The sequence below is a fragment of the Sinocyclocheilus rhinocerous genome, unplaced genomic scaffold (assembly GCF_001515625.1).
Source record: "Sinocyclocheilus rhinocerous isolate Xijiao unplaced genomic scaffold, SAMN03320098_v1.1 scaffold1198, whole genome shotgun sequence".
In the NCBI taxonomy this organism is placed as follows: Eukaryota; Metazoa; Chordata; class Actinopteri; order Cypriniformes; family Cyprinidae; genus Sinocyclocheilus; species Sinocyclocheilus rhinocerous.
In genome coordinates, this window is record NW_015649585.1 from 1,188,908 (window position 1) to 1,202,754 (window position 13,847).

The window sequence follows — 13,847 nt, forward strand, 5'->3', positions numbered from 1 at the left end:
TGTGTATCAATTACAGCAGTGCTAAATGTGCTGGTCAAGTACAAGTACAACACATTGTTCCTAAGCATATTTATAGACTCATGTTGATCTGCACTGTAAGTAGTTTACATTTTAAATAAGTTCATTATCTTCATATTTACTTCTCTGGGCATGGAAACAGCTGTTTATTAAGTTATTCAAGTTTTTCCGAGGTATCAATCCTAGGTTTCCTTATAAAGTGCTGCATTAACTGGACTCTATCACCCTCTGCTGGAGAAAACATAAAGCACAGACTCCCTGTCGGGACTGTCAATGAATAAAGTTTTTTTTTTGCTCATATTTTTGCTCAGCCTTGGACACTCCCTGTAAAATTTACAAGTATTAGTACTTGTATTAAATACAAGTATTTAAATAAATAAAGACAGACAACAGGAGTTTGATTATAACAGTCTATTTATGGAAACACACTTCCGTAATAGAGTGCAACAAAGTTCGGTAAAGAGAGAGCAGGTAGATCCTCCCCCTACCACTTACATAAATACAGCCTGATACATAAATAAATAGCTAGCACCCTTTCCACAAGGGTCTGATATACATAGAGAATCACACTTTAAGTGCAAAAGTCTATTTTGATTGCCTTCATTTAACAGGATTGATAGAGTACCTACAATAACATTTGTAAATGAAAAATAACAGCATGTTGTATAACAAATAACTCTGAGCTACTGTCAGAAATCTCTGAGCGAGATGATTAGGTTTCATTTTTTTAACCATGCAGCAAATAATCCAGGTCAGGTGATATTATAATGCAATAGTTGAGCAGCACAAGACCTAAGTTGCATTTCATAAATGTGCTACTTTGACAGTCTTACACACACAATTTTTTGGAAGTCCTAATTTAGTGCTTTATGTGTTCGAAATGTTAACAAAAAGTAGGACGATATTGATGAACATACGCAATATCATGACTAGGGATGTAACGATTCACTCAACTCACGATTCGATTCAATTTAGTCGCTTTGGATAAAAGTGTCTGCTAAATAACCAAATTTAAATATAATGTAAATGTAAATAACAAAACTAAATTGAAATTTTAAAACAAGCCCCAAATCAAATAAATAAGTAACACAAATAAAAGAAATCTCTTCATATAAACAAAATAAGGCTTTGTCTGTGCTCTTTCCATTTAAAATGAGAGGCAACAACTGCATTTTAATCATGATCCAAACAAAGATGCTGCAAATATGCAACATGAGCAGTTTTTAAATCTAAATTACATTGTATAATTTCGAAATTTGAAGCAAAAACAGAATGGTTTGACTTCAGTTTTGTGAAACTATACATAAAAAATATCTGCATGAAACAGAAACAGCAGACGAGCTGAACGAGTCGCAGATTCACTTTCTGCCAGCAGGTGGTGCTTAAAGCGTTTCCATGGTTTCCGCTGTAAACAAAGCAGTGCTGCTTTGTTTGCAGCGGTAACCAAGGAAACACTGTATCATTGCTGTTCATAAGCCGCAGCACTGCTTTGTTTACTTATGCACTTATGAACTTTAATATGCATTATACAGAGGCAAGAGGAAAATAAAAAATACCATCTAAACTTTTCTAAAGACAGTAAGTTCCCCTCAGACATACAATCATATAAACTCATACCCCTAATTGTATCGCGATTTGTTTAGAATCTCAACCGATTTGAATCGTCACATATTTGAATCGATTTTCAACCGGCTCGCGGTTAATTGTTACATCCCTAATCATGACAAACATTAAAATAAGGAAGCACTGGATTTGATAGTGACATGAGAAACATCACAACATTTTTGGTGTGGGTTGGTCACTTCAACATTTCACTTCAATTAAAACAAGATTAAAAATGGGGAAAATAAGAAATCTGAAAGCGAAACATTTACACATACAATATAGCGATATTATAAACCAGCATATTGGCACCACTGGTTAATTATTGTGCATATTAACCTATGGCTAAGTGTTATTACACAGTTATTAAAGAATAATAGGTGTCGCAAAAACACAGCAAAACGTGGTTTGCATTTAGAGATGGGTTGTTTGGGAGGTAGATCAAACAACAAATGGCAAACCAGAAACCAAAACAAACAATTAATTTGGTTTACATGTAAATGTGAAAACAGAATATGTAAGAGCTATATGTTTATGTTGCATATTTGTAACCAGACCTGTCAGTTATATGAATGTTTAAGGTATTTTCCATATTTTATATACATAAAGCTACTATTATGAGCTTGTTTTGCCTGCAGTAAGCTGTGCAACAGTAAGCCTTATCATAAACTGCATACAATTAATTGCTAAATCTAAAATTCTACAGATATATTTGGTTGTACCGATTGACTGAAATGTTGACTTCATTATTTGAGACAAAACACAACATGAAACGTATACATTTGGTAAAATCGAACAAAAGTTAAACTCAAAGCATAAATAAAAACAAAACCAAAAGCAACAATTTGGTTTGACAAATAGCATTTTCAAATATTTGGATTCTCTACTCTAAGCTTTCGCTATTTTTGGCCATGACTACAGACCCTGGATGTGCATTAGTGCATGAGAGTAAAGCTCAAAGAGAAGGGGTGGGCAAACCAAGTGCTAGTATTGCATACGGTTTCACAGGAGCGTGAAACGAAAAGGGGGGTCGGGGTAAGGGAGAGCTGTGAATAGCTGGCTGGTGAGGTTGCCGGGCAGGGAGAGATGTAATTGGTTATCTCACACTTTGGGACATGTGCAGTGGAGTCAGCATCTCCTCAAAGATGGCTCCTTTCACATTTGAACCACGCAGGTTGGCTTCCTGTAGATCGCAGCCTGAGAGATCGCAGTTCTGCACACATATGAAAGAAAACATTTGTGGCATTCTTTTCAGTGTTATAATATGAGGAATGTGGCTACATGCCACAAAATCAACACTGTTGACTCACCTCGAGATCTGTGCCGGCTAATGTAGCACCACGCAGGTTACAGTTCTTTAGCTTAGCATTCTTCAGCGTCGCCACACGCAGGTTTATACCAGTCATCTGACTGCCTTCCATGTCAACTCCTTTCAGATTAGCCCCTAAAGCACACAGTGAATACACTAATTAACCAAACGCAAACACAAAACATGATAATGCAAACACCAATAACTTGTACATATACTATATGGACAGAATTATTGGGACACCCCCTTCTTTAGAACAGAAAAGGGCACTTCCAAAACTGTGGCACCAAAGATGGAAACATAATTCATGCCTTTAAAAATTGTATTTCCATCTCTGTTGCCACAGTTTTGGAAGTGTCTAAAATGACTGCACCCATATGTACAAGTACCCATTGGTGTTTGGTGATGAGTTTTTGGCTCCTGGAGAGTGTTCTTCACTTGGCTGGATGCTGTGAAAGGGTTTTTCTTTACCATGGAGAGGATTCTCCGATCATCCACCACTGTTGTCCTCCATGGATGCCCAGGCCTTTTTTATGTTGCTGAGCTCACTAGTGCGCTCTTTTTTTCTAAGAATGTACCAAACTGTTGATTTGGCCACTCCTAATGTTCCTGCTATCTCTCTGATGGATTTATTTTGATTTTGAAGCCTAACAGCTGTCTGTTTCACTTGCATGAAGAGATCCTTTGACCGCATGATGTGGGTTCACAGCAACAGCTTCGAAATGCAAATGGCACACTTAGAATCAACTCCAGACCTTTTACTTGCTTCGTTGATGTAGAAATAACGAAGGAATAGCCCACGCCTGTCCATGAAACAGCTTTTGAGTCAATTGTCCAATTACTTAAGGTTCCTTGAAAAAGGTAAGGTAAGGTATCATGATATCGCGATAGCAAAACTGTCTCGATATTATCGTGGTCACATGACGATATGAAACGATAGGTCTTCTGGGCAAAAAGAGTAGTTTTTAAAATAATTTTAACTTCTTATTCAAGCATAAAAGGTCTTTAAAGTTGTGTTTTGGGCCGTTATGCTTTGACACAGTATCTGTCAAACGAACTAAAACCAAAAGCACAATATAGCTTAATCCTTAATCCTAATCAAGTCTGTTTTCGCTGCGTGTTTCAAAGCGAAATGCGCACATTGTTGAAGCAATCAGCTCGTGATCCGGTGTTTTCCGCGCCCCAGTTTCCTAAACAAGGCTGTTTTTGGAGAAAATCGTAAAGCTGTATCTTTCTTTTATAAATTTGATAAAACTAAAGACTTTTTGAAGATATGAAGGATGCAATACTATATTAACATGAGATAGGGTGAAACTGTGTGTGTTATGTCCCCTGTAAATATCACAATAAACATTGTATTGTAGACTTCATATCGCGATATTATCATATCGTGAGATCTTGATATCGGTACATCCCTAATATAAATATATATATATATATATATACTGTTTTGCAAGAGCGTGGGGAGATTGACTTGATTACATCATTCGCGGTGCATCATGGGAGTGGGCGGAGCTAAAGAACTTGTTTGGCATGATTTACTCGCTACGTCTCTCTGATTGGTGGAATTTTCTTTACAGCATCATGGCTAATGTAGGTTTTAACAAGAATTCTGCTGTTAAATACAATTATTGAAAGCATAAGTTGATATAATGTGAACTGATGGCTTCAACAAAAGCATAGACCATCGATTAACAACCTTTATCGGTTTTTAAACGTTTATCAGTTACCATTAAAAATCTATTTCCCTATGCAGAAAACAAATGGCATTGTTATCAGAACCCAACTGTCCATACTCTATTGTGAAACAATTGGTGAGTGTGCAGAGTTCACACTGAAAAAACTGACTTAAAAGCCTCTGTCTGGCTACAATGCTAAATGCTGCAAAAGTGTTGAAAAAAAAGAAACTGTTGACGCTATTCACAGACAGCTCACGCAACTACAGGAGTGTTTTACAGCAGCCGCCTCTCAGCCGTTACTGCATCAACTCTGAACTTGGTACTACCCATATTGCGGAAAGGCTGGTATTGATACAATTTGAAAATTTAAGTATCGACATGGTACTAGCAATGACTACTATGAAAGTGAAACTGAAAGTGAAAGTATATATATGTAATGTATATAATATATGTCATTTTATTTATACAGCTAAACAATGGCTCCTGTGTGCAGTTTTACCCTCTAGATTGGCCTTGAGCCCAGAGGGATCCTCAAAGTTACATCCTTTCAGTGACGCTCCCTCTGCACTAGAGCACAGCATCTTCACGCCCTGAAGATTAGCACCCTGGAGAACGGGCAAGAAAGCGAGAAAGCAAGGCTTTATATATCAGTTCAAAGGGATTAAAACCAGAAGAAGAGATAAAAAAGTGATAAAAGTTTTGATCAGCTCACATCCAGGTTGGCTCCAGATAAGTCCGCTCTCTCCAGGTTTGAGCAGCATAGGTTTGCATAGGTGAGATTGCAGCGACTCAGATTTGCCATCTTAAAATTGATATAGCGCAAATCCAGCCGAGAAAGGTCCGCTCCACTGAAATTAAGACCCTGAGAGGGAAAGAGGAAAAAAGACACCTTAATGCCAACATCAAACTGACTAAAACACACGTCTGAACAATTCCAAAACAAATGCCTTCTACCTGACAGCGTAGCTCTGATTTGGTTGGAGTAGCCAGCAGAAACCGAACAAATTCTTTCCGTGAGAGTGGAGAGTGGTCTTCAGGTGGATGAGAATTCTGCATGCCATAGAAAACAAATAAAAAATTTAATGAATAATCATATGCATATAGAGAACCTTTCAAAAGCTTGGGGTCAGTAAGATGTTTTATTGTTGAAATAAATTATTAGTTTTACTCGGCAAGGACACATTAAATTCAACAAATGGAAGAGTAAAGACGTGTATATAATGTTACAAAAAAATCATTTACTAATAAATGCTTCTTTTAAACTTTCTATTCATCAAAGAATCCTGAAAAAATGTATCACGGTTTCCACAAAAATAAAAGCAGCACAACTGTTTTCAACATTGATAATGATAAGAACCACTTCTTGAGCATCAAATCAGCATATTAGCATGATTTCTAAAGGATCATGTGACACTGAAGACTGGAGTAATGATGCTGAAAATACAGCTTTACGTCACAGGAATAAATTAACTTTTTATATAAAAATAGAAAACCGTTATTTTTAATGGTAATAATTCAGAATATTACTGTTTTTACTGTATTTTTCATTAAATAAATGTAGCCTTGGTGAGCATATCTTAAAAATCTTACTGACTCTAAACTTTTATATAACAAGAATCACTTTAACACTTCCGTTCTATTACCTTAACGGCGACTTCTAGCTGTTCAGCCATTTGCTCTATTCCAAAGAATCGAGCTTCTTCCAGTACTCCTATAAAACATAAAAAGCATTCCACTATAACTATAAAATGAAACTGATTTGGGATATGGACACAAAAAGATGTTTATTATTAATTATAATTAATTATTAGATAGTTTTTTTTATGCTGTCTTTATCATATTAATATTGCTGTCACTTTATAAAAACAGTGCATTGTATTTCAGTGATTTACAGTACCAAGGTTAAACTTATTGCATTAATCTACCCCCCGGGCTCGAATGTACAGTATATATAACATCTAGTATTAAATTTATATCTAATAAGCTACATGGGAACTATCATTCGAAAATGCCTTTAGTAACATTCAGATGTCACTCACCGAGTAAGTTTATTCCTTCATTGACAATGATCTGGCCGTGCCTCAGGTAATTCAGGATGGGCTCAAAGTACTCTGGGCTGCGATCAATGAGGTAAGCCCCTCGTTCATCCTGCTTATTGCCCCATACGTCTGCAGATCAAGAAAGAACTCTGAACCTGTGCTACACACTGATTCACAACCTGATGAACTAGCAAAACAAACAGTGCCTAAATCAGTCAGTGAGTGAACATGAACTATATCTTACCCTTCTCTCTAAACATGTGTGCCAGCATGCTGTCAGGCTCCTTACTCACAAGAGTACTCCTTAAACAAGAGGAAACAGTGAGATCAGACTTTATTAATGACATCTCAAGGACAGACCACTAAGCATCTGCAGACTAGTATTATTTTAGCATTATATATATACTACTAAAATATGTATTATTTAAAAAAAAAATATTTAAATTTTAGTAAGTTTATTATGTGCTTATTTGTATTTAGCTTTAATTATTAATTAAGTTTGAGTCTAATATTTCTAATTTATTTTCTATATATAATATACTTTTATTTTATATTATTTTACATTTATTTTATATTTTATTTTCAGCTTTATTTCAATTAACAAAAAAAAAATTATACTTTTACTGCTGTAAACACCAAAAATGCTTTTTTATTTTAAAGATTGTTTTAAAATGAGTAAAATAAGTGAAGTCAAACGTTTACGTACACCTTGCAGAATCTGCAAAATGTTAATTATTTTACCAAAATAGGAGGGATCATACAAAATGCATGTTATTTTTTATTTACTACTGAACTGAAAAATATATTTCACATAAAAGATGTTTGCATATGTCCACAAGAGAAAATAATAGTTGAATTTATAAAAAATGACCCCGTTTAAAAGTTTACATACACTTGATTCTTATCGCTGTGTTGTTACCTGAATGATCCACAGCTGTGTTTTTTTGTTTAGTGATAGTTGTTCATGAGTCCCTTGTTTGTCCTGAACAGTTAAACTGCCAGCTGTTCTTCAGAAATATCTTATTCAGGTCAGTACCAAATAAACAATAACATGCATTTTGTATGATCCCTCTTGTTTGGATAAAACAATTAACATTTTGTAGACTGTGCAAGGTGAATTTAAACTTTTGACTTCAACTGTATATACACACATATATTATATGACGATCTATATATATATATATATATATATTTTTTTTTTTTTTATCTATATCAATGTGCCAAACTTCGATTAGCAAATGATAAACTTGAGTTTATCAAAATTGCTGTTCACAATTTTGCAGATTTTACTATGGTTGAGACTTTTTCTTGCCTAAAAATACCATAACCATTTTTAAAGCACAGACTTTTAAGCCTTTTGCTTTATTTCCTCTCTCATATTTTTACTTACAAAAATATGTATTAACAGTAGTTATAATAGATTAGAACTAGATTAATAAATTAGATACTTCAATGGATTTTAAGCCAATAAGACAGCGAACCCATGGTGCATATTTACCTAGTGGTTGTGAAAAGCCGCCCACCAATATTCAGCGTCAGCCAATCAGTGTGCGATCCTGAGATGTCATCTGACGATTTCCCATCACTCAGAGGGTCTAAAACACAAACACATTCATAGTTTTACACACTGAACTATAAGTACACTTTTAGTTTCACTGAATAATGTAAATACATGTTTATACTTTTATGAAAAGCGACTTGTTATCTGTTTGTGTTCCCTGGGAATCCCATGACCCTGGCGTTCCAAGTGGCATAAAGTGGAAAACAAAATGATGTTAACTCACCGATGAAAGCGTCCCCTTCTGACACGTACAGCACATCATCATCTCTGTGGAATATATACACAATAACCAGTCAGTTCATCCGGCAGATTATCTCTCATTTGCCTGTCCCACTCACGAATCAAGTACAAGTCTCACTGTAATCATAGAACTCAAAGCAGGTCAAACTGAGATTAATGTATTTTTCAATAATGTTCCCACCATTGTCTCTCCAAAATAACAAATAATTTAAAAATGTAAATGCAGCACACCTGATGAGGGCAATGTCATCTATGAGACCACCTTTCCCATTATATAGGTTACAAGCCCTGATTCCCAATTTATTGCTGGCGACTGTCAAAAGATCAGACAGAGTCCCATAAACAGCTACAACCTGCAAAAGAAACAAATGCATGATGATGCAATTAAAAGTTGTGTGAATGGTAATTGTGTCATTATTGAAGTTGTGTGAATAACGTAAAGTAAATAAAGCAATTAATATGTTTCACTATTATTGAGTATTTTAATAAATAGTATTTAATAATAATTTTTTATATAAAATACATCAGAATAAAAAATATATATATTATAAATAATTTACTAAATGTATATTGACATTCATTGGCTTGCTACTTGCTGTTGGTAATGTCAGTACAATACAGAAAATGCAATTGTGAGGAATAATAAACAATAAGGCTAAAATAACAGAAAAGCGAGCTCTTTTTTGGCCTTACCCATGTCGTCAGGAGTAAAATGATAACTTAAATCTTTAGAGTGGCACGCTATCTAATAGTTTTCTGTATCTTTACTAAATAAAGTGAGATACAGTAATGGAAAGGTTTCATGCATTCACAGGACATCACTGTCCCCTCAACACTTACTGGAGTTGTGCAGGCTAAACGTGCACTGCGTGTGTTCACTCACCTTGCCATTTTTGGAGGTTCCGTTGACAAAAAGCGTCACCCTTCGCATGCTTTGTTTACACTAATTAAACGTATCAACTGTACAAATATTAATAAATTAATATCTCGCTAACTTATCTACGTATTAAACTAATACCTACGTAAAGAGAGTAGGAAGAACCAACCTAGCTACATTGTACCAAGAGGACGAAGCAGCTGTCCAATCAAAACGCGAATACTGTTGCCGACTTCGTAGATTGGCCAATCACAGGACGCGTTTCATAGACTGGGCCCGCGGTTCGGACCAATCGGACACAATTGTGGCGTTGGACTCTTTAATGAAAAACTTGCCTGGTGAGAATGGAATTTTGAGGCAAGGGAAATGATTACCTCAGTGACTGTGGGCTGCTGTAGTCAAACTACTCATTCATTTAGGACTGCGGGTTCAAATGTGGAAAAAGTAGTATTGCAAAATGAATCACAGATGTCTAATTCTGTAATTTATATAATTTAAAGTCTCTAAAAATATACAAATTCAAAAGATCATTTTACTTTTGTGCAAATGGATTAAATTGAACTGCATTCGATGGTTTCAAATTATTAATGCATGTTGAGCCCTTTTTGTACACTAGAGGGCAGAGTAAACACTTTTGGGTTAAAAAAAATCCCATGACCCTTGATATTAATTATTAATATCTCTAGTTTATGTATGGTGATTATTCTTATTCTTATTATTATCCCCTTATGCTATTTATATATGTAATTGCATATAGATAATATGTATTTAAGTATACACACACACATCATATTTATATATAAACCACATGCAATCTAAGCCGGAAACTGTATGTTCAAGAACTAATAATGGAACCTTATGATGTCCTATATAGCTGTCTATTGTCTATGAAAATTAGTCATATCTGCATAGCTGCTCACACTATTTGTTTACTTACATATATCTAATATTTCACATCTTAAATACAATGAAAAAAATAATAATATCCCAGTACCTCCATATCATCTTTTTTTAAGTATTAAAAAAAATCCCCATAAGCTAAAACTAATATCATTACTTGGCCAACAGATTTGTTTGTCCTCCTATCTGCAGCATTTAGAAAGACTAAAACAGGACACATGCAGATTAGGCAGCGAGTCATAATATCCTGCTTAGCTGACTGATTCTTACATGGTGGCCCCAGTCTTATCTTCTGTAAAAAGCCTGTCTCTTCCAGAATGTCCCAATATGTCTGTAACTGCCCACATGCTCTGCAAACACATGGGGCTGATAATCGCAGAAGCATTGATAAATGACGTTAAACAATAAGGCAGCGAGTGATAATATCCTGCTTAGCTGACTGATTCTTACATGGTGGCCCCAGTCTTATCTTCTGTAAAAAGCCTGTCTCTTCCAGAATGTCCCAATATGTCTGTAACTGCCCACATGCTCTGCAAACACATGGGGCTGATAATCACTTCTCTTGCAAACTACTGTTGACAAAATGTCCTTCAGGTACCGGGAAGTTTCCAGTTCTCCCTTAAATTCCCGTTCAGGTTATTTGGGTTGGGTATTTCCTTCTTGAAAATAAATTATATTAGGAGCCACTGAACACACACGGTATAGAGTGTGTTTTCTTTACAGAGATAATGTTATGGCCTATTTTATATTCAAACCCACTGCATGTAAGGTTTGTGCTCCTTAACTGGCCTTGCAAGACTTATTAGTTATGCTATCAGTAGGGATGTTACCCAGACTACGTTTAGTCTGATATTGTTTGACTAAACATTTAATCAGTTAAAGCACAGCTGTACCACAGTTCCATTTTGAGGTCTAAAATCATGAAAAATTAGTAGACATACACCAAATCCATTCTTTCTGTACCTTCATCTAAATATTAAGATGTGACAATGCACGTTAAAAGCCACATTATCTTCTGAACTGGACATGGAGCATAGCAGCAATAAAATTTTGAACTTAAAAGGATTTGAGAAAAATTACAAAATATTTAAGGAGAGGTAATAGGTTTGTCCTCTATGCACAAATAATTAACGGCATTTTCGACTAAAAATATTCTCAGACTAAAGTGAATATAAAAGTGGACATTCTCTATATTCAACATATTTTGTTGTTTTTCCTTATCTGCAAGGACATCATTCCAGCTTGATTTTCTGTCAGATGGGATAAATAAATTCTAAACTTGAACTTAAATTCAATAATGCAGCTCTTAACCATTATTTCTAGCCAGGGCCGTGGGGTTTGGGGACACCCGGTGCAGGTTGTACCAATGGGCCCCGTTTTAAATCATGTAAATAGCACAAATAAATAAATAGAACAAAGATACAAATTAAACAATGTTTATGTTTTTTTTTTCAAGTTTGTAGGTGTTCAGTAGGTCTTCACTGTATAAACTAAATATAGCTTAATTCTTGTTAAAAATAAAAGTTATTCAGTAAGAGCAGTGAGTGATTTTCTCTCTTTTATTTTCTTGGATTAACATTAAGGACACTGACAGCAGGGGTGCAGATGGGATTTTTTTAACTGGGGGGGGGACCAAGCTGTCAGCAGTCCAATTTTTTCAGTCCAGAAAAATCACCAGTTCTGTCATAGATGATAGTATACGATCACTATGGTTACCGCTACAGGCACAATTGAGGCAGCTACCAGCTCCTCATAGGACCCTGGGGTCAGGAGTCATAGCACATACACACATAAGCTGTGTCCCAATGTGAAGTGCACGGACTCTGAAGTGCGCATTTGAAGTGCGATTGCGTCACAGCGTCACGACGTAAGCTGTCCCAATTCAGGATGCACCCTCTGAAGACCGCATTCCAAGGCCGATTGCATCACCGTGGCGCGACGAAGGCTGATGTAATTCGAAAGCGACTTCAAATGCACCCTCCGTTTCCCAGAAAAATAAAGTACACAGCTGATGGACACTTTGCACCCTACCATATCGCAGAATCACTTGCGCGCAGATGACGATGGAATTTATATTCAAAGAACAGCGGGTGAGGGTTCTGTGGGGGAATTCACATTGAAATGTAAGTATTGTGTTTTCATTTACTCAAATACCTAGCAAAACAAGTGTTAAAAGCCAGGTTTTTTTTTTTTTAAGACAAAGCCCACAAACAATAAGACAACCACTATAGAAGGCAATAGTCTTTCCCCTTGTTGTGTTTTTGTAGTGCTGTCATTCAAGATATGTCTACAAATGTTTTAACCAAACTTTAGCACTTCAGTATTTTGTATGCATGTCCTGCTGTGTCATATTTTCTAATGTTAAGATTGCAAACCTGTCTTTATATTTTTCATAAGCGTATCCATTTTCTCTTGTTTTAGGACTATTCTGGAGAAAATAAGCCTGCTGGGGAAAGACTTTAAAAAATACAAAGTAAGCAAGTTAATACACACGTTTTGCTGAAATTCATTGTGCTGTTGTTAACAGTCATGGTTTATTTGCTCTGCCTTAGGATTGCGAGTGTCCTGGGACCGGTGAGGGAGTGAGTGGAAGCTGGTGGAGCTACTCAGGGAGGATATCAAACTCCAGAGAGAGACAGAGGAGAGAAGAGCACAGGAGAGCAAGGAGAGAATGGAGGGACTGTTTTCTCTTCTTGAGAGAATGCTTAACAAATACATTATTTATTAACCATTCTCTATTAGACAAGAGAAAACAGTGGAAAAAATGGGTACATTACTTTTTAAAAAAAAAAAGAAATTAATTTTCTTTTTTTAAATGTCACGTTGTCAATGAAACAACCTAATTTCTGTAGTTTATTTTTGTGAAGTTCAAAATGAAATTAATAAGTTGTATACATTATTCATTTTTGTAGTGTAATTTATTTGTAAATGAGCTTGAGTACCTTCTGTATATTTTGTATTTTTGTTTTGCATATTCACAGGTGTTAATAAAAGAGAAGTAATTGACCTCACCCCTATTTTTAAATCTCGTTGCCATGGTTGCGTACATACGTGTGGGGTGACACGTATGTACGCAACCATGGCAACGACGATCGCGGAAACAAGTGAAGATGACACACAAGCATATTCTGCATATTCACAGGTGTTAATAAAAGAGAAGTAATTATGTACATTGTTAATTTTTTAATGCAGCTTATAATTTTTTTCACAAAACATTCTTCTATACGTTAATTTTTTTTGTCCTGTAAATAAATTTTTTTACACATTAAAACAAATTGTTCATACTCTAATATACTTAAGGTATTAAGAGTAAAAGTAAAGGTATACAGTATTGTTCTGAAAAAAGAAATCGTCAGGATGGTTTTGCATTAATATTACTGCTGCACTACTGTGTATGTTGCATTTTTTTTTATCTGCCATCTCTCGCTATCTATAGTCGATCTGTTAATATCCGTCCTGTGCACTCAAATTGAGCGCTCTCTTCTCCCTGTCAGTACAAGGCATGCCCCCTTACTGCTGATTGGCTACAAGTGTGTTTGGGGACTCGGTCAGACACTGCAGTCAAAAGCATTTTTCAAAAATCGCTTAGTGCACGTTTAAGGAGCGGCGGGCCGGGCCGCCA

General features: G+C 35.7%; 1 protein-coding gene across 1 annotated transcript; it reads right to left on the reverse strand.

Moving 5' to 3' along the window:
* Window positions 1-1,545: 1,545 nt before the first annotated feature.
* LOC107710853 (BTB/POZ domain-containing protein KCTD9-like) lies at window positions 1,546-9,528 on the reverse strand. The gene is made up of 12 exons (XM_016515717.1): window positions 9,332-9,528; window positions 8,680-8,801; window positions 8,432-8,475; window positions 8,146-8,242; window positions 6,892-6,950; window positions 6,648-6,776; window positions 6,252-6,319; window positions 5,563-5,658; window positions 5,321-5,470; window positions 5,108-5,213; window positions 2,931-3,064; window positions 1,546-2,833 (listed from the first exon to the last, which is right to left on the reverse strand). The coding sequence occupies exons 1-12, from the start codon at window positions 9,377-9,379 to the stop codon at window positions 2,717-2,719; spliced, it is 1,170 nt and encodes a 389-aa protein (XP_016371203.1). The 5' UTR covers window positions 9,380-9,528; the 3' UTR covers window positions 1,546-2,716.
* Between the last annotated feature and the right edge of the window lie 4,319 nt (window positions 9,529-13,847).